Source organism: Drosophila mauritiana, chromosome X (genome assembly GCF_004382145.1).
Source record: "Drosophila mauritiana strain mau12 chromosome X, ASM438214v1, whole genome shotgun sequence".
Lineage (NCBI taxonomy): Eukaryota > Metazoa > Arthropoda > Insecta > Diptera > Drosophilidae > Drosophila > Drosophila mauritiana.
This window is the reverse complement of record NC_046672.1, coordinates 12,367,273-12,393,361: the sequence shown is the minus strand read 5'-3', so window position 1 is coordinate 12,393,361 and position 26,089 is coordinate 12,367,273. Positions and strand designations below refer to the sequence as shown.

At 47.0% G+C, this 26,089-nt stretch overlaps 3 protein-coding genes across 16 annotated transcripts; 2 read left to right on the top strand and 1 right to left on the bottom strand.

Annotated features, from left to right (window-relative positions):
• Positions 1-444: 444 nt before the first annotated feature.
• Positions 445-13,924, bottom strand: LOC117148779 (protein transport protein Sec16A). Of its 11 annotated transcripts, none has more exons than XR_004459926.1 (13): positions 13,729-13,924; positions 9,468-12,620; positions 7,989-8,297; positions 6,427-6,883; positions 5,640-6,370; positions 5,315-5,579; positions 5,102-5,251; positions 4,485-5,039; positions 3,737-4,090; positions 1,998-2,179; positions 1,349-1,878; positions 1,028-1,269; positions 445-964 (listed from the first exon to the last, which is right to left on the bottom strand). XR_004459926.1 is itself a non-coding variant. In XM_033316377.1 (12 exons), the coding sequence occupies exons 2-12, from the start codon at positions 12,611-12,613 to the stop codon at positions 1,136-1,138; spliced, it is 6,813 nt and encodes a 2,270-aa protein (XP_033172268.1). In that variant the 5' UTR covers positions 12,614-12,620; positions 13,729-13,924; the 3' UTR covers positions 445-1,135. The 11 variants fall into 11 exon arrangements, 5 of the variants coding, with proteins under 5 accessions (XP_033172268.1, XP_033172267.1, XP_033172269.1 ...); XR_004459927.1 differs by having other exon boundaries at positions 445-961; XR_004459928.1 differs by having other exon boundaries at positions 4,485-5,036.
• A 394-nt stretch (positions 13,925-14,318) lies between these two features.
• LOC117147859 (mitochondrial potassium channel ATP-binding subunit) lies at positions 14,319-17,390 on the top strand. 2 transcript variants are annotated; one of them, XM_033314934.1, is made up of 5 exons: positions 14,319-14,446; positions 14,611-14,974; positions 15,049-16,065; positions 16,329-16,934; positions 16,992-17,390. In XM_033314934.1, the coding sequence occupies exons 1-5, from the start codon at positions 14,397-14,399 to the stop codon at positions 17,226-17,228; spliced, it is 2,274 nt and encodes a 757-aa protein (XP_033170825.1). In that variant the 5' UTR covers positions 14,319-14,396; the 3' UTR covers positions 17,229-17,390. The 2 variants fall into 2 exon arrangements, with proteins under 2 accessions (XP_033170825.1, XP_033170827.1); XM_033314936.1 differs by lacking the exon at positions 14,319-14,446 and having other exon boundaries at positions 14,882-14,974; positions 15,033-16,065.
• Positions 17,391-17,738: 348 nt separating this feature from the next.
• Positions 17,739-25,356, top strand: LOC117147075 (LIM domain kinase 1). Of its 3 annotated transcripts, none has more exons than XM_033313836.1 (6): positions 17,739-17,952; positions 19,423-20,066; positions 20,452-20,517; positions 20,600-21,797; positions 21,865-23,458; positions 23,517-23,827. In XM_033313836.1, the coding sequence occupies exons 2-6, from the start codon at positions 19,459-19,461 to the stop codon at positions 23,825-23,827; spliced, it is 3,777 nt and encodes a 1,258-aa protein (XP_033169727.1). In that variant the 5' UTR covers positions 17,739-17,952; positions 19,423-19,458. The 3 variants fall into 3 exon arrangements, with proteins under 3 accessions (XP_033169727.1, XP_033169726.1, XP_033169728.1); XM_033313835.1 differs by having other exon boundaries at positions 17,740-17,989; positions 23,517-25,356; XM_033313837.1 differs by lacking the exon at positions 20,452-20,517 and having other exon boundaries at positions 17,740-17,989.
• Positions 25,357-26,089: the final 733 nt, after the last annotated feature.

Sequence of the window (26,089 nt, the reverse complement as noted above, 5' to 3'; positions counted from 1 at the left end):
TTTGTTTACTATTTAAATTTAAAATTAAAGCATAAACAAACAAGTTCTAACAAATAAACATTTTCAAAATGCATTTTCAATTCAAACAAATAGTAAAAAAACAGAAAAAACCATTTTAATTGTTCTAAAGATACATTTATATATATATATAATTGGAATCATTTGCATATTTCACACCAATTGTAAAAAGAAACACAGAGGAGAATACATTGATAAGAGAAACCAGGGAGAACAATTCATTTGCTTCTTAAACGCTTATCAATCGAATATCAGCTTTCGTAGTTATATAGACAGATAGATCAGTTATATAGTATTTAGAGGTGGAAAATACAGCAATGCATATTTAAAGTGAATTCCGAATTAGTGTCTGACCTCCTTCGAATACAAATTCATACAGCTAAACAAAAAATAATCATAAAAACTATGCAACATACAAAAGAAACATGTATATAAACAGAAATCGGGGGAGCGGTCGTGTGTGGACATATAAAGGGTGGGGGATTGAGGGATTGGGTAATCAGGGTGGCGTATAGTTTACATAGAGAAAATTTACATATATAATTCGCTAGTCGTACATAAATCGCTTTCTTCATCGTTCCCTCAATTAAATCATTTACTAAACGTTAAGACATCGATCGCACACAAACACACACACGCACACATGCGCACAAATTGGTAAAATTAGGTGTTTACTTTCTTTTTTTTTGCAATTAAATTGGGTGAGTTAATTTAGTAGAAGGACACGCACAAAGATAGCACAGACAGACAGAAGTTGAACAAACTGTAGGATCTTGAAAAAATCGTAGAAGCAACTTTTCCCCTGCTGGAAAGTTGACTTTTCTCGTGTGGATGTGTGTGTTAATTTAATGCATGACTGTGTGTGTTTGTGGTGTGTGTGTGTGTGTGTGTGTGAGCGGTCATCGGTTGCAAAAGCCTTTCTTTTTTACGTAGTTTCGAAGTGCTGCTGCAAAAAAGAGAGGAACCCCATCAATCAGGCATCATCCGCTACCTATCCGTCTCAACTCACATCTTGTTGGCATTTGGGGCAGCCCTTTTTACACCCTCACATTCTCCTCCTCCGTCAACTGCTCCATATCGCGGGGCTTGTGTTCCGGCCAGTCCCTCCCCTGATTCCCTACTGCTGGGGTACAAAGTAACCGCCTTGGGGTACCGCAGCCGGCGCCATCATGGGGGCCAGCACATTCTCCGGCGCCGCCGACATTGGCGCACCCGATGGATTGAACACATCCACGTAGGAGTTCTTTAGCGCTGCAGAATGAGAAAGAAAAGTAAGAATTAGTCCCTTTGTTGGTCAGATTCCTAACTAAATTTCGTAATATCGACTTACTGCGGTTGCGTTGCATCTTGAACATGTTCGACTGCAGCTTGGGCTGCGGTCCGCCGGGAACGGCCGCGGGATTGGGCGCCGCTAATGCCGCCGGTGCAGGTGAAGGGACAGCAAGTGGTGCCGGCGATGGTACCGTTGGAATCAGCTCGGGTGCCGGAGCAGCCGTGTAATCAATGGGGCTGCCATACATTTGCGGCTGAGACGGCGGTTGCTGATCCATCAACGGTGCTGATTGATGGCTGCCCGGCGCATTGTTGGCCACAGGCATTAAACCCATTCCCAGTCCGGTATTACCGATTGGCGCGGCGGGTGGTCCTCCAAGAGCCATGCCCAGATCACTCATTTTGGGTGGCGGCTTAAAGCTTTCAGCCTCGTCGCCGTTGCCCTCGGTGTTTGTCCAGCATTTGCGCTCCTTGTCCCAGACGATGGCCGGATTCTTGTCATCCGGCAGGATCATTTGGTTCTTCGGCTTTAGCGACAACTTGTTCCAGAGTCCGCCAAACCAGCCCGCATTTTTATTTCCAGGTGCGCTGTTTTAAAAATTATATATACCATTTAGAAGTTTGTCCTCCTCGTTTTGGATAAATTCGTTTCTCGTGAATTGTACTTCTCACCACCCAATTTGATTGGAATTCGATTTAGGACTCACCCAAGATCGCTGCCGGAGTTGGCCTGTTTGCCCGACGCCTGCTGTTTGCCAGCAGCTTCAGTGGAGCCTCCAAGCTTGGCTATCTGGCCAGGATCAGCCACACCACCGGAACCACCATCGTCCTCATCTCCATAGCTCTTTGACTTGGGCATGGATATCGCCGGGCGCGTCTGTTGCTGCAGCTGTTGTGCGGATTGCAAAATTGAGGTTGGAGTTAAGAAATGGCAACGAATTAGTCTTCTGCGAGATGCAATCGAATTATAAATAAGTCATAGATTATAGGTAAGAGTGTTTGGATTGGTTAGTAACAGAGTAGTTATGGGTTAGTTAAATCGAATCAAATCGAATGAACAACGGAAACGTTTTAAAGTAACTGGCGCAGTCAAAAAACCTCTGGCTCACAATTATTCGTATATAAGGCTTAGTGATAACATATTGCTTAGGGACGCATTAAGACTAGTTATAGATTTACAAGCTAACAGGCTAAGACAAGCTCCAGGTACAGTACAGAAAGCTCCCAAAAAAAGCAGCGATGCACTTGCTCCTCCTTATTTTCTTGTTACCTAACTCATTGGATTTGTAAATACTGACTGATCATTTGTGGGTATTACTAGGGCTAAGACAGCAAACTGTCGTCAGTTTGTTTACAATTTCTTCTTAGATCTAAGAGCCAAGCCAGCATTTGTGGATGTGCTGCTTCGGTGGCCTCTTCGAGTGGGTGCATCGATGTCGAAGGTGCGCACTGCGGCTCCCGGTGGCACCTGTTGCTCCTTTTTGCTGTCCAAATAGTTCTCGAATCGACTGAGGCTCTGCTCCACTTCGGAGCACATTTTCTTGTAGTTAAGTGGTATGGCTGGATTGGCTATCAGCTCCTTCATGGACCACACATGTTGTGGCTTGGCCGCGGAGGTAGCCGCCTCCACGGATGCCGGTGTTCTCTCGACTCTCTGTTTCTCGCCGCTTGGTATTATCCCATACTTATTGAGCAGTTGATGGGTATAGTAATCGCCATCATCGAAGCTCTCATCGTCGTCGCCATAAGGGAATAAATCCTCATCTCCATCTCCATACTCATCCTCATCGCCCTCTTCTTCGGCCTGCTCCTCGCCCTCGGCATCCTCATCTATAACATAATCATGGAGCATGTAGTTCCTATAGCGCTGCAGATCCCCACGATCTGCATTGGCCTCCGGATCATACGAGTTGCTCTTGAGTTGGCTCTGCCCCTGGGTCAGTGGCATATCAATGGGATAGGTTCCATTAAAGACAATATGTGGCTTTCGCGCTAGATGAACGTTTGGTTTAGGTTGCGCCAGAGCCATGCTGTTCTCCTCCTCCACCTCATCCTCATAGTCCAGCTCATGCTCGAACTCTTGCTCCGATTCAGCAATGGTCGACGGAAGATTAAAGTAAACCCGTTTGGTAGATGATCCTCTAGCACCTATGGTTGTCGACGTTGTCGTCGAAGTGGCGGGCGCTGTGGGCGTGGCTGTAACAGTGGCTGCTTTAGCGGCAATGAAACGTGTGGGCGTGGTAAGCGTTTTTGGCGTGGCTAAGTATGGACTATTCTGGCTGTTAGACATTCTACAACTTAGCAATTTATTAGGGACAGCAGGTACTGTTGCTGTTGCTGCAGCTTTTGTTGCTGCCGCTGCTGCTGCTGTTTGGTTGCTGCTGCTGCGATTGTTGCTGCTGCTGGTAGCTTGCTGTCGTTTATTTGTGCTGGAAAAGCTACTTACATCATTCAAATTGAATGCCTTTGCCGATGCTGCTGGTGGCGTCGCTGCCGCTGCAACTGTTGCCGGAGTTATCTGGGCAATAGCTGCTGCTGCCGCTGCTATTGTTGCTGTTCGTGACGCCTCTTGCCTTTTCCGCAATGAGCCGCTGCTGCGTTCCTGCTTCAGTGCGTTCGATTTGAAGCGATTGTTGCTGCTGGCGGCGCCATTGCTGCGAGTATGTTGCTCCTGCTGCAGCTGCTGCTGCTGCTTGGTTTGCTGCAAAATCTGCTGTTTAGCGTAGTGCAATATCTGCTGTTCTTCCTGCTCCTCATCCTCCTCCTCTTCATCCTTTAGAGCAGCTTGATTCTCAGTGGGCTGCATTCCATTTGGATAGAGGCATGTTTATATTTTCGTTTTGTGTTTGCAATGTGATTAGAAACATGTTAGCAATTTGGCGAGTCCTACTTCTATGGCTATAACACAAGTTCAAGACAGATCAAAACTTAAGGCGTAAACATAATTACACAAAATACAAAACTAAAAAATAACATACATTGATCAACTTAAAACGAACTAAAAATATAAAATAAGCAACGAAATAACCCTCTGTATAGCAATGTAAGTGCTTATCACATTTTTATATTCTATAAAAGGGAGCTGAAATTTCTTTAAAGCGACTATGAAAACACACCTTTTTTTAAACAGACTTTGCATCAAATAGAAATACAGAGGGTTTAAGGACGGCTGACTATAGCTGACCAGCACTTACCTCGTCGCCATAAGGTGGCTGTTGTGTGCCCGACCAGTAATCGTATCCGTAGCCAGAGGGAACCGCAGCTGGATCTGCTGTTGGTTGTCCAGGTTGGTAGGCCTCACTTCCTGGCTCTATTTGGCCATAGCTGGGAGTAGGCTGTGGTTGAGGTTGCTGCTGGTCGTATTGATGATGTGCAGCATTTGGATCATAATGAAGCTGGCCCGCATTGGGATCGTATTGATGCTGCCCCGCATTGGGATCATAGTAGGACGGTTGGCCCTGCCCATAGGGATCGGATTCGGCTGGCGCTTGAGGTGGTGGCTCATAATATTGTTGTGGTGGCTGTTGGTGCGATTCCGATAAAACTTGTTGCTGCTGTTGCGGCGGCTGTTGATCCACCGGTGGCAACTGCGACTGCAGCGTATTCTCCACGTTGCTGTTGCTCTCGTATTGCATGTTTAGTTCCCTGAATTGCTTGTTCACCTCTGCAAACTGCTGATCGATGTCGTTTTGCTCCTGCTGGATTTGCTGATTCTGCTGCAGTTGTTGCAGCTGCTCTTGTTGGGGCTGCTGTAAGGAAGGATTATCGCATTAGCTACCTTGCTACGGTGCTCTGTAAGGTTTGACCTCACCACATAGGCCAGAGATCTAAGCTGACGCAACCAGGCCTTCTCTTCGGGAGCAGCGCTATCCTTGCTGGTGGCATTCGGAGGACTCGCAAAAGAAACACGATTGATGAGAATGGGATCATGGTAGCGCAGACGTTCGGCTAAACCGCAAACCTGTAAAAACACATTTCAAATTTATTAGGTCGCATATGAGGCAGCTATTTTAAAGAACCTTACCCGCTGAATGAAATCACTGTCGTAGCTTTCCGGCTTCAGTTCGATGTGCCTGGCGATTTGTTCCAAATAATTGGTGCAGCGGAAATGCTGACCATAATCGAGGATCCTTGTGGCCAGCAGGAACTTGTAGTGTTGGAAGTGGGCAATGCTAAACTTCGGATCGAACAGCGATCGAGCATACTCATAGATCTCGGTCATGATGATGGCCTCGTTGCTGGCAAATTCGTTGAAGTGCTTGTAGTGCGAGGAGCCCAGCAGGATAAGCCTGTAATCGAACGTAAGACATGTAAGTGGACCATCAAAAGCTATAAAGAGCTAAACTCACCTGGGCACATTGGCGGTCAGAGTAGTTAGCTCTGTAGCAGAGCTATCGTATCGTCCGAACTCCTCCTGAGCCACCAGATAGCAAAAGTGTGCCGCATATATATCGCCGCGCTGGAAAAGCGTATCGCCGAGGGCCACTACCGAACTGCGATCATACTCCGGCTGGCGACTCTTGTTCGTCACCAGGATGGAGAGATGCGACCGCCAGTCACCCCACTGTTCATCCCTCAGCTGGCTGACGCACGCCGGTGTGTGGCAGCTCTTCATTTGGTATAGTGTCTGCAATGGATCGTTGGCCTTGATCGCTCGATTGAGGAACTTCTGGGCTACGTCTGTGAGAGCATAGCGATCCTCGTAGAGGGCCAAGAAGAATGCATGCGTCCACAGGCCGTTGTCGGTGGCCCACTGGAGTGCCTCCTCGACATTTCCGCGCAACACATAGCTGCGGAACTTGTCCGTTGCCGCCTGTTCCGACAGAGGCGTTGCTACGTTTGCAGCATCAGCTCCATTGACTGAGCTAGTTGCCGCACCTGCTGCAAGTGTTTCCGCAGGTGTGACTCCTGCTGCCGACTCGCTATCTAAATCCGAATCCCCTGTCTTGTCCGCCGGTGCAGCGGCATCCTGTTCGGCATCCGCATCTGGCTCGTTCTCTGCTTCGAACTCGCTGGGATCGTAGGGATACTCTTGCTGGTTCTCCAGCAGCAGATCGCCCACATCCGTGTCCGCAATGTACTGAATAAAACGAATGATTAGGAATCATATCCATATATGATCACATCCCTACTTACCCCATTTTGGCGCAGCAACAGTATAAGCAGGTGCCACATGAGCGCATGGGAGGCACGGTACTTCGTCACGCTGCCCTGTGGCTTCTTCTGCGTGGCATACAGTGCGGTGCAACCCTTGGTGGGTCCCAGTCGGATCTGATCCTTGCAGAAACTGATGATCTTGTCCTTGTGCAACTTGCGTCCCTGCAAGGGACCCGGATACATGCGCAGCAGGCTGCTCGTACCGTCCCGAATGCGTGGTGGTGCCACCTCCACATCGTTGCGCAGTCGTCCACGACCCGCGTACTTGGGTTTCACCTTCAGGAGCAGACTCATCGCATATGAGGCCACCAAATGCGGTCGGTTGAACTGCAAGGGAGTGCGTCTGCGAGGCGGACGAGCCACCGCAGTGTTGGTAACCGGTCCAGCGGTTCCAGCCACTCCTCCATAAGTCGAAGGTGCCGCCTCGGCAGCAGCTCTACAGTGGATCACAAACATATAAGAATTAGTAATGTGGACAAACTAACGGTCTCAGCGAGGAAGTAACAAAAGAGATCATGCAAAATCGAAAAGGGGTTTCGGGTTTTTGAGAGTATCGGGTGGTATCGGGGGAGTAGAAAACGAAATTGGGAGAAAAGAACCCATCAGCGAAGAATCATCAACAGTTCCCACTTCATGCCACTTAAGAGACAGGTCTCAACAGTTCTGCACAGATCCCAAGCTGATGTTCCAATAAAATATAGATGATATAATGGTTTTTCTGCAACCTATTGAACTTTTGTTCTGCGCACTTTCTGTTTTTTTTTTATTTAACATTTTTTAAACGTTTTCTTACTGAAATGTATGTATTCTTTTTTAGAGATTCAACACAATTAAGAAAACCATGTTTTTCAATTGTTTTGGAAAATTAAAATAGGTTTTTTAAGGTGACTTTTAGGTAACAGTAATGGCTCTTCAAAAAAATAAGTTTCCTGAACCCAACCATCCAAAATTCCGAAAAAAAACATCTGTTCTATAGAAAGAGACAAAGCGAAGAAACTATTTCCCAAAGCAGCAGAAGAGTGGGTGCGACAGAGAGGGGTAGAGTGTGGATGAAAAGGACAGGTGTTTTGGGTGATCTTGTTTTTGCCTAGAAGAAAGCGCAAAGCTTCAGAGGAGAGAAAGAGATAAAGCGCGACAAAAAGCAAGATAGTGGGTTTAGTTTGTGTCAGACAGCAGGCGTTTTTAAAATTTTTTTTAATTGTATACCCTTGCAGAATATAATTTATTCATTTCAGAACTATTGAATACTTAATTAGAAAAATCAGACAAAATCTTGAGTTAAATGGATCATAACAAATTCTCAAATGTGGGTTCAAACTTAACGTTATGATCACATAAATGATATTGTATCATTAAGATTTGCATTAACCGAATTAGTAAATTCATAAAGAAGATCGATATGTAAATATATGTATTCTGAATTAATAAATTTTTCTCATGACAGCAAGGGTATATACATATGAACATTGGCTTGCCAAAGTTAATGTCCTTTCTCGTTTTGGCTGCCTAAGGATTCTGTATTTCTTTTTTGTATTGACCACCTGATATCGAGACCACATTCGGAACCAGCGTAATACGGTCCGCATCGGGAATTGCGTCCATCGCCGTTCAAGTTACTCAGCGATCGGGCACTGGAGAGTGGATATGCTTGGTATTGGTTATAGATGGAACCTCCTCCGTGCGATCCGTAAAAACTGGCATTGTCCTCTGCAACGCTAAAGCTGGAGTTCAGGTGATCCTCCCTCTGCTGTTGTTGTTGCTGCTGCTGCTGTTGTTGTTGCTGGTAGATCAGCTCTTTGTATTGGTGACGATGGAATTCATTGGCTTGGGTTATGTATGCGTGTGTATACCTGTATTGTATATATGTATATGTAAAGGTGGGAAGTTGGGCAGATAGCACATATGTATGTTGTTGTTGTTGGTGTGCAATTTGTTGTAGTTGCGATTGCGATTGTTGTTGTTTTTGTTGGTTAGAGACGAAAACAGTTTTGCGGTTATTTACGAATTGCATTAGTTTGGTTTTTGCATTTGTTTGGATCTTAGTGTGTGTATGTGTGTTGTTTTAATTAGTAAAACACGTACACAGCGAACGGCACACGGGGAACAAAGTGGAAGTGGAACATGGTATATGGCGGGATGGTGGAATCCAATCGGAATATGCAACATGTATTTGGGGTACAACGCAAGGGGAAAAGAGAAAGCTGCAAGAGAGCGAGCGAGAGCGAGACACCTAGGTTCTAATCACTTATGTACTACAAACAAAATTAGCAAGTTTTAGTTCAGTTGATAAGATTAAAGCCCAAGTCCAACCTCAACATTTAAGGGACGGAGTGGTGGTGTAGATGGACAATGGGAGGGGGTAGGGTTAATACACCCATTCAAACGCTAAACAATCAATGTTAATCATCCGTTTTTAGTTGACAAACAGCAAGGGAATGTAAGAAAGCCAGAGAAAAACCAACAACTACTTCGAGATCAAAAAGTTAGGAGCAGGTAAACGGGTTCAGACTAAGGGTTAAGGTATCAGGTGACAGGGGTTAAACAAAACTAAAGGAACGTTGGCAAAGGAACATTTTGGATCGGCCGAAATTCTAGAGCCCGAAACTTGCAGAGATTACACTGTCCTACTTCATTTCATTACACAAAATAAATTTAAGTGGAATAGTTAAATAACAACATGCCATCTAATTTATATAATCTTTTTTGGCACTAAACGAAAGTTTTTTATTAAGCTCCAGTGAACGAATAGTATTAAAAAATCAAGCCAAAAATTACCTATTTTACCATTCACTACAAAACTAATACTTTGCTAATCGTATATTTTATGCAACATTAATAATAAATACAAATTGTGAATAACCCAGCCTATCTACAGCAATAAAGAAAATCCAAATATAAAGATTTCCTCAAACCCTTATCTCAAATCTCTGCAAGATTCTTGGGTATTTCTAGATGACCAAGCAAACTTCATAAATAATAAAGACATAAAAAAAAAACATGGCATGTACTTGGAAACTAACCTTTCTCGCTCCCTGAGCATGGCGGCTTCACTGCTACCGCTGACACTTCCTCCGCTGGTGGCGGCCACCAACTGGGCGGCACTGACGGGCACCGCGCCGGGCACCAATCCGGGAATGACTCCTGCTCCAGCGGTAACTCCGCCTTTCGAAGCAGCCGCCGAAACAGCTGCGTTCATCGAGTTGATCATTTGGCCATAGAACTTCGCATACATATCAGCGTAGACTTGTGGATTCCGCGACATTTGCTCGTACATTCCGTAGGGACCATAGCCGGTGGCTGACACGGGATACTGAGCTCCAGCATTGCGCTGATCCTGATAACGTCTGCGTCCATCGTCCGTACGGGCACTCCGACCCGAATTCTCGTAATTCCGTCGACCGCCCGAGGAGCGTGACTTTTCAGCAGACGATTGTGGTTTGGTTGAGCGCCGGGATCGATTACGTTCCCGTTCGTAATCATCGAAATCCTCCTCGGCGGCACTGCGTCGATGGCGACTGGTTTTACTGCTCCGACCACCGCTGCCGTCCAGTTCTGCGTCGCCCATGTGATTATACTCCGGATTATCCGACTCGCCCTCGTAGTTGCTGTTGTTGTAGCGACGCGAATGATCGTACGAACGATCCGGATCTTCGCCACCGCTGTGATACTTGTTGGATCGTCGCCGCCATGTGCGGTCACGCTCCCTATCCCGCTCCCTTTCACGTTCCACCTTAGGATCCTGATGGCGACGGGAGCGTCCCGATTCGTTGTTACGTTTGTGATGTGTTTCTCTCGAGGATTTCGTCTCGTGATGGGCAGCACCACGCACAGAATCCTCCGTTTCGCCTTCGTAGGGATAGTGACCATGGCTGCGTCCACGACTGTGCCTCTCCTCCATTAGATCCCTGCGCTCACGCTCCCGATCCCGCTCCCTTTCGCTCTGCAGGAATTCATCGGACTCATCGGACTCTAGATCCAGCGAGGCAGTGGTCCGACGACCTACTGCTGCACGCTTCTTCTCCTGCTGAGTGGTTGAATGTTGCTGGTGTTGCTGCTGCAGCGTGGGCTGCTGCTGATGTGGTTGCTGTGCATTTAGCGGGGTCATCGCCTGGGGCGGATTGTTGTGATGCAACTGCTCCGGCTCGTCGGGTAGAATATTGTGATGTACTGAAGTTGTTGGAAGTTCAGCCAACGTTGGCGGCGTTATAGCATCGCGATCCTCCAGATTCTCGCCATCCAGCACCACTTCCCGCTGTTCTCTCAGCGACGGGGCATTGGTCTCCACGCCGGTTACGACGCGACGAGGTGGCGTCTGTATATTACGCACTTGCTGTTCGCCGTCAGAGGTGTCCTCGCCATCTGCGCGACGTTCTTGCATGTGCAGAGCAGCTGCCTGGGCCACATTAAGTGGTGGCTGCTCTGTGGCTCCTGTGACCTGGCGTTGCTGCTGCGAATCCAACTCCGGTTGGCCCAAAACCAGACGAGACAGTCCTGGTGGTGGCAGCAGGCCCGCATCCTGATCCGCTTCGCCTTCGCCCAGCTGCTCGGACAGGTGGCTGGTCTGCAAGTACTGGGCCCGTTCGTCATTCGGCGCGGACAAAACCTCCTGATTGTCCGGTTCCAAGGGCGCAAAAGCCTGTGGAACAGCCGGTGATGCATAGAGCGATGCGTTAGGTACAGGAATGGGTGCAGGAATAGGTGCACTCAGTGGAGCTCCAAGTGAAGCCTCAACCGGTGGAGCCGCAATTAAGTTGAAACCCTCTCCATGAGCTTCTGCTGGCACACCAAAGAGCTGTTCTGCTGGTGGCGGAATTGCTGCTACTGGTGCCACAGGAGCAATTGCAGCAACAGGAGCTGGAGGCGATGGAGCTCCTGCCGCAGGGTCTGCCATTATGTTTACTCGCTTATTTAGGCCCGTGGAACGCTTAAAGGGATTGGAACCAGACGATGAAACCATGCTAGGTGGCAGTGCAGCCGGTGGTGCAATATTTGTAGCGTCCGCTGGCGGTGCTCCCACTGGTGGGGCTCCTACTCCAATGTTAGGTGCTGGAGGAGCTCCTACTAAAGCGGAAGGTGCTGGCGAAGCTCCCACTCCTGCAAGATGTGCTGGTGGAGCTCCTACACCGGCGAGATGTGCTGGCGGAGCTACTACTCCAGTGGGTGGTGCTGGCGAAGCTCCAACTCCTGCAAGATGTGCTGGCGGAGCTCCTACACCGTCGAGATGTACTGGCGGAGCTACTACTCCAGTGGGTGGTGCTGGCGAAGCTCCCACTCCTGCGCCATGTGCTGAAGATGCTCCAACAGCATAGATTGGCGATCCCACAGCAGTCATTTGTGCAGAGTACGAAGTCAGTGATGTTGGTGGTGGTGCTGCAGTTGGTGGTTGGTTTTGGAAAGCCTGGGGAGGCACAATGGCATCCAGTTCGGGTTCCTGCCCCAGTTCCGGCGGCGATTGTGGCTGCTGTTGCAACAAAGGTGTCGATTGCTGATTCAATGGCTGTTGTTGCAAGGACGTTGACTGCGGATTTGCTGGTGGCGGCAACTCCCCATTGTTATTGACATTGTTGGTTGCAAACGCCTGCCAACTACCTTGCGAGGATTGAACATTGAAGGAATCCTCCAGCAGTTGTCCAGTTGGCTCTAACAGGCCATCGGTGCCGTTGCTATTATTGTTGTTGCTATTGTCGTTCCAATCGCCCCAATCACCCCAGCCATCGCTCCGGCCGCCACCACCTCCTCCTCCGCTATTATTGTTGTCAAACGAGTCCAGAGCTGGTTCCGCTGGAGCCGGGACTTGTGGCTGCTGGTGAGTGGGATAATACAGTTGCTGCTGGATAGTATGTTGCTGCTGCGTAGACTGTTGCTGTTGCTGCTGCGGTGGCATTTGCTGCTGCAGCATAGGATGTTGCTGCTGCTGTCCCGCAAAGTAGTTATTGTAGTTCAGGGATTGTTGCTGCTGCTGCTGTTGGTGCTGATCATCTGGCCAATAATTTGGCTGATTTTGCTGGAACATTTGGCTGGCGTAGACTTGCTGCTGCTGGGCAGGAAGAGTTTGCTGCTGTTGGGGCATTGCATGTTGATGCTGTGGAGTAGGATGTTGCTGCGGGGCCTGTTGCTGCTGCTGCTGCTGATGCGGTGGCAGCCAGGGCGCATTATTGTGCAACATTTTGGATCTGAACAAAGAAAAAGGAAACAAAAGGATGTCAACTTTTCAACTCAAAAATGAATGCCTACTTATTCCTACATAAATCACGTTAATATCCTGTTAAATCATCAATTTAAATATCATTGTAAGGAGTTGTCAGGTCCCTAGAGGACCCGCAATTCGGACATGCTTGTTTTCCAAAAGGGATATTTAACCCAAAAAAGGGTTTAAAGGTATGGTCGTAATGAAAGAACTTGATATTAAGGTGTCCGTTTCTTCGCCCAAGATATTTAAAAGGTTTCTAGGTCTTATAAGGAGTTTTCCGTGGAGGTTGCAGGGGGTGGTTGTTCGATTTTGTGGGGCAGTTCAACGAACCAAACCAGTTTTTGTGGAAAATTACCCGTTTTCATGGATTTTCCTTAATGACACTTGGAAACCGTGAAGAGCGATGGAAAATACGCAATCGAATACAATACAAAATCGAATTTAGGGTATATTATAGAGCTCACAATGAGCGGAAAAGCAAAAGTTAAAAGTTTACGTGGACGTTTGCCATATTTTGCCCCTTCTCCCTCCCACACTCTTCGACTCTTCTTCTTCGTTTTGTTACCACCGTTTCATTGCTCTCTTACTGTTGTTGTTGTTCTCTTGACGCAGCAGGTTTTTTGTTTTATCTATTTTTTAAGCCGCTGATAATTTGTGCAGTTGATTTTTCGAAACTGACCTTAAATATACTTTTTTCATTTCTTTTTTTTTTTATTTATAATGTTTTTTTTACCACTTCGCAAGTCAAAAGTGAAAACACTCTCTTGAAAAAAAAAAATTGGAGCAGCGGTGGGGGAAAGAAAGAGACAGCACTCTTTTTTCTTTCTCTTGGCGAAAAAGAACCATACGCAGGGTTGCAATCCGGTGTTTTTGTGCGAATTTTGAGCACACAATCGCTTTTACTAGCCACAATAAACTAATGAAAACACTTGGCAGATGGCTTTGTCAATTATCTTTTATAAAAATAAAACACAGCCCAATATTACGAGAGAGAGAGTAAACACACATTCGCAGGCAGGTAGGTTGCACACACACACACATACATCACTCCTTTTTCTCTTCTAATTAGCTTACGCTGCACACTGACTTACACAAATCGCTTGTTTATTTACACGCACTCGGTACGGCACTGTTTTCGGCTGTACTTAACTCAAAATATTATACAAGTTACTTGTTTGCTGACGTTCTTGGGAGTTAAACAATGAAATATGCAATTTTTTCGATCCGAACGCAGCAATGAAATCAAATGCCAACTCGACTTTCGTGGCGTTGCCAGACTGCCAACAGATAGGGATGACACTAAACAGTTGGATTGGTGTGACAGGACAGAAGTCACTTAAAAAATCATATATTGCTACATTTTAAATATTTTGTTTCTATAAGGGTTTAATCTTTTAAATCGATAAATTATTTAAACACAAGAAGAGAAAACCCTTTTTACTTCCACATTTTTTGATTCGTATCCCATAAAACGTATCATTTCCGGCTTCATTAGAAACTAGTCTTCGGTATGCATTAAAAGATTTTAAATGGACCCATTCAATATTTTCAAATAAGTTAATTTTCTCTGTAGAATCGCTATTTAATGGCGATTTAAAATACTAAACAAGAAGAAAATATCGGGAATGCCCCTTTAACGACTCGCCGAACAATCGATAGCTTACAGCTGCCCATCGCTAGCCATGCCTGTGCGTCTATCGCCAGGTGATGCGTTAACGCTTGCGTATTTTGTTGATATTTGCAAGCCACGCGAGAAGAGATGCTGCGCCTACTCGTGTCCAATTGCGGCAGGAGCAGCGACATATTTAGGTAGAGTAGGGGTCACCATCGCGGGCGAGGGACTGGGCCGCCGACGCACGAGGATCTGCTACGGCCAGCAGTGAATTGGGGAAACAACGACCCCCCTTGCCCTCACTCCGGTTATGTCATCAATCAGCCAAACTATTATTAACCGCCCATTTCGCTTTGTTTAGCCGCCACCTGCTTCAGCCCACGCAGCAGCCACTGCCCCGCCTTCAGAATGCCGCCCGCTTGATGCGCCAACATTTGCGTGGAACGAACGCTCCACAACCGCCCGCGATCCCGCCCACAAATGCCAGCCGCCTGCTGCAGACGACACGCCTGCTTGTGTGGGGCGGTGGTAGTCTAGCCATCGGTCTGGGCGCCCGTTCCTGGTGGGCGGGGCATCGCGGTGCGATCGTCCATTGCGAAGGCAGCCGACTGGCCATTCGAAAGGAGGAGGAAGAGGAGAACACTGCGTCGGAGCAGCACTTCGACTGGAAACGTTTGTGGACCTACCTGGAGCCACATCTCTGGGAGCTGATCGGGGCCGTATGCGTGAGTTCTTGGAACACAAAAAGCCCACTAACAGGTGGGCATTTGTCAAAATATTTAGATAATTTCATTTGCAGGCCGCCCTGATAGTGGCTTATATCAACATACGCATCCCAAATCTTCTCGGTGACCTGGTAAACACACTGGCCAGATATGCCAACACGTACGTGATGGATCCGATCAACAACTCTTTCGTAAAGGACGTGAGCAAGCCGGCCAGCAATCTGCTGAGCCTATACATGCTGCAGTCTGGTTTCACCTTTATGTACATCTACCTGTTGAGCCGCGTCGGTGAGCAGATGGCGGCCAAGATGCGGCAGGATCTGTTCACGCAGATTGTCGTCCAGGACATCGCATTCTTCGATGAGAATCGGACGGGCGAGCTGGTCAATCGACTGACCGCCGATGTACAGGACTTCAAGACCTCGTTTAAGCAGTTCGTCTCGCAGGGACTGCGAAGTGCTGCCCAGCTGATTGGCGGCAGTATATCGCTCTTCATGATTTCACCGCACATGGCTGCCATTGCGCTGGCCAGCGTTCCGTGCGTGGTTATGTTCATGACGTATTTGGGCAAGAAACTGCGCCATCTAAGCAAAAGCTCCCAGGCGCAGGCGGAACGAGCGACGGGTGTCTGCGAGGAGGCACTGTCCAACATCCGAACGGTTAGATCCAGTGCCTGTGAATACCGCGAGATGCAGCTGTTCGAGGCGGAGACCAATGAGGCGGCTCGACTGGCGCAGAAACTCGGCTACGGCATCGCCATCTTCCAGGGCCTGACCAACTTCTTCCTCAATACACTAGTCCTATCAACGCTCTTTATGGGCGGCCACCTCATGTCCACGGAGAGTCTGTCGCCGGGTGCTCTGATGGCCTTCCTGGTCGCTTCACAGGGTGTGCAGCGATCCCTGGCCCAGGGATCCATCCTGCTTGGCACCATGATCAGAGGCATGTCGGCCGGCAGTCGAGTCTTCGAGTTCCTTTCGCTGCAGCCACAGGTGGAGCTGCTGCGCGGCTACATCATCCCACAGGAGCGACTGCACGGCGAGATTCGTTTCGAGAACGTGTCCTTCGCATATCCCATGCGACCCGATCATGTGAGTTATCTTAAAGTATACCTTCAGTTCATTCTCGAGACAATGATTGCATATTTACATTAATCGAAGTTCTGTAATTTGTAAACTCGCCACTTTTTTATATAATATTGAATAACTTCTTATCGCTTCCGCAAGTAGATAACCATTTTATAATGCCCACAAACATTTATGGCCAATATTTACGGCTAAGTGATAAAAAGATTAGAGCCTAGGCAATGCAAACAGTAATGAACTTCCTATGTCAATTTTTGCTTCATTCACAGCTGGTGCTCAAGGACTTTAGCCTGACGCTCCGCCCGGGCCAGACGGTGGCCCTGGTGGGAGCCAGTGGTTCGGGCAAGTCGACGATAGCGTCGCTGGTGGAACGCTTCTACGAACCATCGGCGGGCAATATCAAGCTGGACGGCTACAAGCTGTCGGACATATCGCCCTATTGGCTGCGGTCCAATGTCCTCGGTTTCATCGAACAGCAGCCGGTGCTGTTTGGCACATCGATATTGGAGAATATCCGATATGGCAAACCGGATGCGGGCGAGGAGGATGTATATGCGGCAGCGCGTCTATCACAATCGCACGACTTTGTGACCGCCCTGCCCGATGGATATGCGACGCATGTGGGCGAACGCGGCACCCAGTTGAGCGGCGGTCAGCGGCAACGCATCGCCATCGCACGGGCGCTGCTCAAGAATCCGCGCATCCTCATCCTCGACGAGGCGACGAGTGCCTTGGACGCCACCAGCGAGGCGGAGGTGCAGAAGGCACTCGATACGGTGGTCCAGAATCGCACCACTCTGGTGATTGCCCATCGGTTGTCCACGATACGAAACGCTGACCTCATCGTCGTCCTTGATCAGGGACGCGTCGTGGAGGTGAGTTGTCCTAGACCATTGGTATCTTTAAAAATATTCATATTTTCCATGTTCTAGACCGGCAAACATGACGAACTGATGGGCAAGCGGGGCCTGTACTTTGAGCTGGTGCGTCAGCAGGAGCGACGGGACATCCAGGAGCAAGTCCAGGCGGTGGAGGACGTAGTGGCCGTCAAGGAGCAACAGACAACTGCAACAGCCGCAGCAACTGCAACTGCCGCAGAAACTTCCGCAGCAACAGTGACAGTGGGGGGCAGCAGCTTTGGTGGCAGGGCAAACGCAGCGCAAGGATAATGACGATCTTAGGCAAATTGAATGATTCCCTGTACACTTAATTTAATATTCTTATGTTTTCACCTTTTTTATTTGTTTTCAACTGACCAAAAACAAAAATGGTGAGAGACGCTAACAATAAGTATACAATAAAATAAACGCTGAAGACAGTATTGTTTTTGTTATAAACAGAAAGTATTTCATTGCCATTATCCCTAAATTCACATTTTTCATTAAAAATAGATGGGATGCGTGAACCTTAATTAAAGTTTGAAAAACTGAATAGAAAACTTCAAATCACAATTTCCGTTAAATAATGGGTTTAATGGGACCGCATTATTTCAAAAATTATTCTCATATACGGTCGCTCGAAGATTAAAGAAAACTATTTCAACATTCAGTTTAGTTCATTATTTCTTGTTAGCGTGTTTATAATAAAGAATAATAAAGATCTCTTTATTACAGATTAAATACATTTTTAATTTGTCTGTTGCTAGCCGATAGTTTTGGGATTCTTTAATGACAGTCCTACGGTCACACTGGCTGAATTGTATTTTATTTTGTGTAGTTTTGTTGTTGTTTTGTTTATTATGCATTTCTTTTTTATTGTTTGAGTTCGCGAGCTGTGCGTCGCGTCGGCATTTAAACAAAATCCGCGGCATTTCGGTAGTTGCGATTAATAATTACTTGGCGGGAATTGCAGTCAAATAAGAAATTGGCGAGTAAAAACCAACAAATGTGCAATGTGCGTCAAGTCAATAGCAATACAAACGAACAATTATGTAAGTGTGTGTGTGTTTGGTTTAGTTTAGTGTATAAGTCCAGCAAAAAACAATAAAATCTTAGTAAAAAAAAAACCAGTTGTTGTTGCTGTTGGCTTTGCTAATGTCGTGTTGTTCCCGTTCCCCCACACACATTTTCTAACAGCGCGTGCATGTGTGTGTGTGTGTTTGCAGCACCTGTACGCGTGTGTGTGTGTGCACAGTGGACACATTCATGAATTTTTGAGCCCAAAAATATGCAAATTGCCTGAGTGAATTTATTGACTTAATTAACAAAAATTGAACCGCAAGTTATGATAGCCATAGTTGATTAAACGGAATTAGTTTCTAGCGCGACTAGTGCGACAAATACTCATAATTACTTGACTTATATTTTACCATTCGCTCCATTCGTAAACCTAGTTTGTCTTGGCTATTATATAGACTTCAGTCAGGGTGGCACACCCACTCATTTCCATTCTCTTCACATCAAAATCACAGCACTGTGATAGAGTTGGCTAAAGTAAAAGTTCAAGGGGTTAAGCAGGTGATTAAAGGCACATTAACCCCTAATGGAGCTTGGACTGCACTTAACGCACGGCTCACATGTGTGCCCACTGTGCGCGCGTGCAAGTGTGTGCGTGTGCATTCGTCATTCATTGGCCATGTTTATGCGGGCGGAAGAGGGACGTGCACAACAACTACAGTTAGCTCAGCTGAAGTGCAATTGCGATTGCAGTTGATCCAAAGAGTCGCGATTGTTGTTGCATCAACCGGAGTTTTCACGGTCAATGTTGAGCTATATCCATAAATACACAAACATGCATGTGTATTTGCATATATGTATGTATGTACATATGCATATATCCATGCATTATGCATGCAAATCGATGATGGAAATCAGGCGGTATAGCGAATTCCGATGGGGGCCAGCTGACTCAGGATCGAAGTCTTTATCACTGAACCCTAAACTAATGACTACCGACTCAATTATTTTGTTTTCTTCGGTTATTTTGTTTAGTACGCTAAAATATTTACGGCGCTATCGCTGCCCCAGTATATAATAAAAAAATCACGGAATTTGATTCTTTATTACTCAACATTGCAGTTTATAGAGTTTTTTAATGCAATTGGTCAATCTTCCTGTCATTAACACTAAAACCAGTTAGAAAAACTAGGACAATACTAAATTAGTTGGCAATAAATGCATTTTATGTATGATATCTGTATAGATATATTCTTTCTCAACATTAAAGATATGGGTATTTGAACTCAATAACTTATTTATAGACCTACATTGCCTATATGATATTTACTTAGTTTCCACCGGCTCATATCGACCTGTTGACGATAAGTTCCGTGACTGCTGGTCTATATTTACTATATTTAATACCTATTCCGTCATCGACTAATACCTTTTTTTAACCCCCCGCCCCCCTGCTCTTTACCCACAGTGCTAACGTGATCGGGCCAAGGCACAAAAACATTCCATGCATCATCAGCAGCGCCTGCGGGCAAATGGCGGACGAGGAGGCACTGGATTGGGCGCGGGATCTGGACCGGTGTCCGGAGGACACTCACCATTGTGCGCCCATTGTCGGGGTCAACTACTGCCACATCCAGAGGAGCCAATCGTGATGGCTCTCGGCCAGCAATGGCACTGCGATTGCTTTCGCTGCTCCGTTTGCGAGGGCCATTTGCACAACTGGTACTTCGAGCGGGAGGGCTTACTGTACTGCCGGGAGGATTACTACGGCCGGTTCGGCGATGCCTGTCAGCAGTGTATGGCCGTTATCACCGGACCCGTCATGGTCGCCGGCGAGCACAAATTCCATCCGGAGTGCTTCTGCTGCACGGCATGCGGCTCCTTCATTGGCGAGGGCGAATCGTACGCCCTTGTCGAGCGTTCGAAGCTCTACTGTGGCCAGTGCTATGGCAAACGTTCCTGCCAGCCGGCGGATGCCAAGGCGCGGATCACGACGGCCGGCAAGCCGATGCACTCCATCCGGCTGGTCGAGATACCCAAGGACGCCACGCCCGGCCTGAGGGTCGACGGAGTGGCCCTCGACGATGGCTGTCCCACTGTCCGCATTACAGAGTAAGGAATTATCTGAAATTTCTATAATTTACACCAATGAACTCATTGAAATGCATGCGTTAACATTATTAACTTTATTGTTGCACACATCTGTTTCTTGTTGTTTTTTAAAATCTTTTTGCAAAGATCAGATTCGAACCTCTAAGTTGCCTTTGTGTTTTATGTGCATATGTTAATTAACTAACCAAGCCAGTTTTTCTCATTTTTTACACGGAAGTCACAAAAATTTTTTAAAAGTATTTTAAGTATTTTTGGTTACAATTTGTACTGAACAAAATCTAGTCTAGTCCTAATTGCCAACTAATTTCGCTGGCGGTTGGTCTTTCGACTCTTTCTTCATTTCCCTAATACATGCTTGCCAAAAAACAAAAAAAAACTGAAACAGCTTGTTCTGTAACTTCTTCTTGTGGCTAACCTCGATGGCGGAACAGTGCTGTGGGGCGCCCTATAGGTAAATGTGCCTGACTTGAATTAAAGGCAACAACTAAGCTAGTAACACTTCGCTAATCTCTAATTTATTTCCCATTATCCAGGATTGATGTGAATCTTACGAATCTGCATATTGGAGATAGGATATTGGAGGTGAACGGCACACCTGTTAGTGATTCGTCCGTGGAGCAGATCGACAAATTGATACGGAGTAATGAGAAGATGCTTCAGCTGACCGTGGAGCATGATCCGGTGCAAGTGTGCCGCTCCTGCAGCCAAGCGGACATCCAGCGGGCCATGTCGGCGTCCACGTTAATCCTGCCGCTCAGCACATCGGCCTCCAGTGTCGAGGTGGGCAGGGAGCGACTGTACAAGACACCCGGCGAACAGGGCACCAAGGCCAGGAAACTGCGACAAGCCACCAACGCCTCTACGACAATACCACCGGCAGCTGGAGCCACCGCAATGACGCAACTAAAGGAGAAGGAGCGCTGTTCCAGTCTGTCCAAGTTGCTGGATGAACAGCATCAGGCACAACAGCACTCGGCGCATCCCCAGCTCTATGATCTGTCCAGGACGCAATCCTGCCGTGTCGTCCAAAAGCCACAACGGATCTTTCGTGCTTCTGATCTGGTTATAGGAGAGAAGCTAGGCGAGGGCTTCTTTGGCAAGGTTTTCAAGGTGACCCACCGTCAGAGTGGCGAGGTGATGGTCCTCAAAGAACTGCATCGCGCGGATGAGGAGGCCCAGAGGAATTTCATCAAGGAAGTGGCCGTTCTCCGCTTGCTGGACCATCGGCATGTGCTCAAGTTCATTGGTGTTCTGTACAAGGATAAGAAACTGCACATGGTCACGGAGTACGTGGCCGGTGGTTGTCTCAAGGAGCTGATCCACGATCCAGCCCACGTACTACCTTGGCCCCAGCGCGTCTGCTTGGCCAGAGATATTGCGTGCGGCATGAGCTATCTGCACTCGATGAACATCATCCATCGCGATTTGAACTCAATGAATTGCCTGGTGCGTGAGGATCGGTCGGTCATAGTGGCGGATTTTGGACTAGCTCGCAGTGTGGATGCGCCGCGGCTGCCAAGTGGCAATATGACGCCCGGCGGCTATGCATCAGGCGCTAACAGCGATGTGCCCATGTCACCGAGTGGAACACTCAGGCGCAGCAAGAGCAGGCAGCGAAGGCAACGTTACACGGTGGTCGGGAATCCCTACTGGATGGCACCCGAGATGATGAAGGGTCTCAAATACGACGAGAAGGTGGACGTCTTCTCCTTCGGCATTATGTTGTGTGAGGTGAGAGATTAAGTTAACATTATTTTATTGACCGAACTCTTTAACTTATTTGCCACCTGCATTGCAGATCATTGGACGCGTGGAAGCCGATCCGGATTTTATGCCCCGCAATTCGGACTTCAGTCTCAATCAGCAGGAGTTTCGCGAGAAATTCTGCGCACAGTGCCCAGAGCCTTTCGTTAAAGTGGCCTTCGTGTGCTGTGATCTTAATCCCGATCTGCGTCCGTGTTTCGAAACTCTGCACGTTTGGCTGCTGCGTCTCGCCGATGATCTGGCCGCCAATCGTGTGCCACCTGAGCGCCTTCTCCACGAGATTGAGACCTTTCATGAATGGTACGCCAGCTCTGAGGACGCCTTGTCACCCACCTCCCAGCGCAGCTTAAATAACCTCGATGAGTTGGTCAAGAGTGCGGTGGATTCGGAAATTTCGCCCGTCGAAAAGGAGAAGGAGAACCTTGTGATTAAGCCCCAGGACATACCGAAATCTCCGCATCTCGGCAAGGATTTCTCGCCCAGCGGCGAGAGACTGCGGGACAGTATGCGGGCCAGGCGTCGCCAGCGTTTCTTGGGCGCCCAGGAGGAGCGTCGTAATCTCACGCCCGACACGGAGTCCAAGGAAAGGGCTTTGAAAAAGGCGCTGAAGAAATGTCGTCCGTTTGGCGAAAGAGGTTATCTGGTGGATCTGCGTGCCGGTGCCGAATTGCAGCTAGAGGATGTAAGGGATCTGAACACCTATTCCGATGTGGACTCCAGTTGCGATACTAGCTTAAATTACCATGATGTAAATAATTTGCCAGCAGCGCAAGAGGATGAGAATGCGGGGAAACCGGGCAAGGCGGAACTGCTGGATGAGAGCACAAATAAGCCCAGCAACCAGGAGTCCCAGCACCATCGCCTGGCCATCGATGATATGCGCACCCGCCTGAATCAGTGCCGCAGCAAATTCGAGCATTTAGAGGAGGCTAGTCGGCGGAACTTCAACCAGTCGCAGCACTCCATGAAGAACTTCTTCAAAACCCCACCGGTGGCCCTTAAGATGTTTCAGCGTCTGGAGCACGAGGCTGCTGCCCTGAATGGTGGCAACAATTGCCCACCGCCACCACCTCGTACGCAGCGCATCAATCAGACGCCCATTTTCGGTCGAAAGAATCCGCCAGTGGCAATCGTGGGGCAAAAGCTACAGCATGCTGAGTCTCTAGAGGACCTGGCCTCCAGCGGAGTTGCCAAACAGCTGGCCACACCAGCACCCAAACGTAGCAAAGCCACAGCAACGACAAAAGGCGGCCAGAGCATTGTCAATCCGCCTCTTTTCCTGCCGCCCAGCCTCAACATTAGTGTCACATTAAATAGCAATGGAAATGTGACCACCACGACCAATACCACTAGTAGTTGTCCACCATCCGCATCAGACTGGCTGCCGAAGAAGCACAAGCTAACGCTGCCACTTCCGTCGGTCCAACAGCAGCGAACGAGCAGCAATCATCGCCAGCCATTGGGCAATAGCAAAGGGAAGACACTGAAGCCACTGCCCAGTCGCACGGGCACTCAAGGCATCCCCCCAAGCAATTGCGTCTCGCCGACGAGGAGCAGCAGGCCCGGATCACCCAGCAAGCATCTGGCCCAGAGGCACACCGCCGCCACGGCCCAGCGACTCACAAATGGTAAGCATTACCAACAATTTTATACAACTCCAGTCTTACCCACACTTTGCACCTGCAGTGGCCGCCACCCACCAGCAGCAGCATCAGCAGCAATCCTCGAAGACGACGCGTCTGAATATCCTGAGTCCGGAAAAGGTGCATCGCCTGGGCGCCCGACTCACCGATCAGAAGCAGAAAATGCGCGAGGAGGCCGCGGCGACGGCCTCGTCCGTCGGAGGAGCCGGATGTGCGGGAGGAACAGCGACGGGAAGCTTAAATGGTCATCGGACCATCGGATCCTCCGGCACGCCAAATTCGGCGGTCGGTGAACGGAGGAGGCGAGCAGCTCCACCGCCGCCAGTTCGCACGCATTTCAATACGCGTTGCTAGCTGGACGAAGTAGCCATACTCTCAATTAACGATTGTCAAGTGTTGTGCGCAGTTTGATGTGGTTCCACTCAGGAAGCTGTTGTAAGCAGCTTAATGTTCTACGAACAAACTGACGTAATTAGTGTAAATCTTTGAACGATATAACTGTTGTAACTCGTATAACCATTCGCCATTTTGTATCGTATGGAATTAAATTTCCATGACATGTAGAGGCACTTTTTTTTAAATACATAATGCCTTTTAATGTGTATATAACTTTAAGAACCAGTGAACTGTGCCGCTGTTATAAACGCAACTGTTATACGCACATAACAAAATCCACATTCCGACGAAAGTGTTTATTTTTTTTGTATTCCAACATTCTATTTTAAGTTTCAACTAAACGAAGGTTAAGTGCCTGTTAGGAATGAGAAACCAATAAGTTGCAATATTTACACAGATTGTATAAACCAAGCGAATAATTATAGTATGTAAGATTACAGGGTAACAACTGTCTCGACTAACCCAAAAAACTGAACTAGAAGCAAAGCTAAGCAAATACTTGTTTAACCCACTATTGTCTGACATAAAGTTATATTGCGAAAGAGATAGCGAAGTACGGATAAAGAGAGAAGGAAGAAACTTGTGCCATGATGTTGAGCGAAAAACGAACGAATCTAAAGAAGAATCCTCGAGAGAGGGAGATCCCACCCGCGAAAAAAAAGACAAAAGGAACGAAAAGAACTTTAACTAGAAAAATTGTGGTTTAAATATTTTTTGATAAACAGCGTATATAAATGTATTTGTATATCTATTCCATAATTATATAGATAAACGTATTCCATGTTAGTGCTTAAATCTAATTTATTATTTATCGATTCTCGACCCATCCACCCCGTCCCCTCATTCCAAGAACAATAATTAACAATGCTAAGAAACAAACTTTTTTGTATTGACGAGGATAAGTCTAACTCCTATACCTAAATATATAAGAATGTTTTTGCTCAAAGGCAATTTTAGTTGTAATTGATACAAACACACACACCACACACGCTAACTGTTATACAAATGAAACGCACACGCTCAAGCCTAATACTGTTATACTGTGTACTTTATATAGCCATTATATACCTAAACCTATATATAGGATCGAAACGCTTGCAATTAATTGCTTCTATAAGACATTTGAGTCGGGCCCTTGTTATACGGACGTATGCCAGTAGAACAGTGGCCGCGCCGAACCGATCTAGCATTTAACTATCTATATACAACAAATATGTGCGATATTTTTTATATGCAGCTAATGTAATGTGTTGTATTTTGACCCCACTCCACCTTGTAACTACGTTTATACGCCGGCCATTCGAATTGAGAATTTTCGAGGACCTAACTCAATTCTTTATGCCTTTTAACAGTTGAACAGATATAATCAGTATAGCAACATTATCCACCCACTTGTAAATAAGTTTATAAATAATACAGTTTTTGTTGCCTACTTATTCGGACGTCGAGAGGTCTGTAATTACAAATAAAGCTTGTGTATAAACGTAGTTCGTAGATTCTCCTTTGATTTTAATCTTAAACCATTTTTTTGTTAATAAAAGAGCAAATTTAAAAAAACCTTTAAGCTTTTTATTGTCTTTATTGTGGAATTTTAATTTTGTAACAATTTAAAGATGATTTTTATATCTTTAATTGTGCCAAATCTATCATAATGAAATGTTAAGCAGCGGGTACAGTTGTGCGTGCACGGACATAAACTTATGGCCGGCACTGTGGGGGCGTATGGAAAGGGGGGCGTGTAAGGAAAGGACCCCGTTTACGAGGTCGTTGCTTGTTCGTGTGTTTCTGTATCTGGTGGCTCCTTTTCCGCGTTTCCTTTTAACAGGATGTACGCACAGATACGGAATTTGTCCCAGACCATGGTCGGGAAATCGATTCAGGCCAACAGCCAGGAATACGAACACCCAAGCATTTTCGCCTATACATATGTACATACATATATGCAACGATATGCATATACATACTTGCTTGCAGTTTGTGGTCCTGCGCAGTGCTGTGCGGATGTCCTTGTTTTTTTTTTTTTTTGGTAGGAAAGAGGGCTTTTAATTTCATTAACGGTTACAGAGCTCTGTTAAGTCAGCTGTTCGCCGAGCGAAAGAGACGGAGCATACCAGATTCAAGGTCTACATATCTGTATCCTATGTACATACGTTCGGTATCTATACGAAAAACGGATGTGTATCCACGAACTTTACATGGTATACTTACTAACGGACTTTC

Coding starts and splice junctions, on each gene's coding strand:
- LOC117147859 (XM_033314934.1), top strand. CDS start 14,397: ATGCTGCGCCTACTCGTGTCCAATTGCGGCAGGAGCAGCGACATATTT. Junction 14,447..14,610: donor AGGAGCAGCGACATATTTAG/GTAGAGTAGGGG, acceptor CGCTTTGTTTAG/CCGCCACCTGCTTCAGCCCA. Junction 16,066..16,328: donor ATCCCATGCGACCCGATCAT/GTGAGTTATCTT, acceptor CTTCATTCACAG/CTGGTGCTCAAGGACTTTAG.
- LOC117148779 (XM_033316376.1), bottom strand. CDS start 12,613: ATGTTGCACAATAATGCGCCCTGGCTGCCACCGCATCAGCAGCAGCAG. Junction 5,252..5,314: donor ACAGTGATTTCATTCAGCGG/GTAAGGTTCTTT, acceptor GTGTTTTTACAG/GTTTGCGGTTTAGCCGAACG. Junction 4,091..4,484: donor AGCCACCTTATGGCGACGAG/GTAAGTGCTGGT, acceptor AATGGAATGCAG/CCCACTGAGAATCAAGCTGC.
- LOC117147075 (XM_033313835.1), top strand. CDS start 19,459: ATGCATCATCAGCAGCGCCTGCGGGCAAATGGCGGACGAGGAGGCACT. Junction 20,067..20,451: donor CCCACTGTCCGCATTACAGA/GTAAGGAATTAT, acceptor AAACTGAAACAG/CTTGTTCTGTAACTTCTTCT. Junction 20,518..20,599: donor TGCTGTGGGGCGCCCTATAG/GTAAATGTGCCT, acceptor CCCATTATCCAG/GATTGATGTGAATCTTACGA.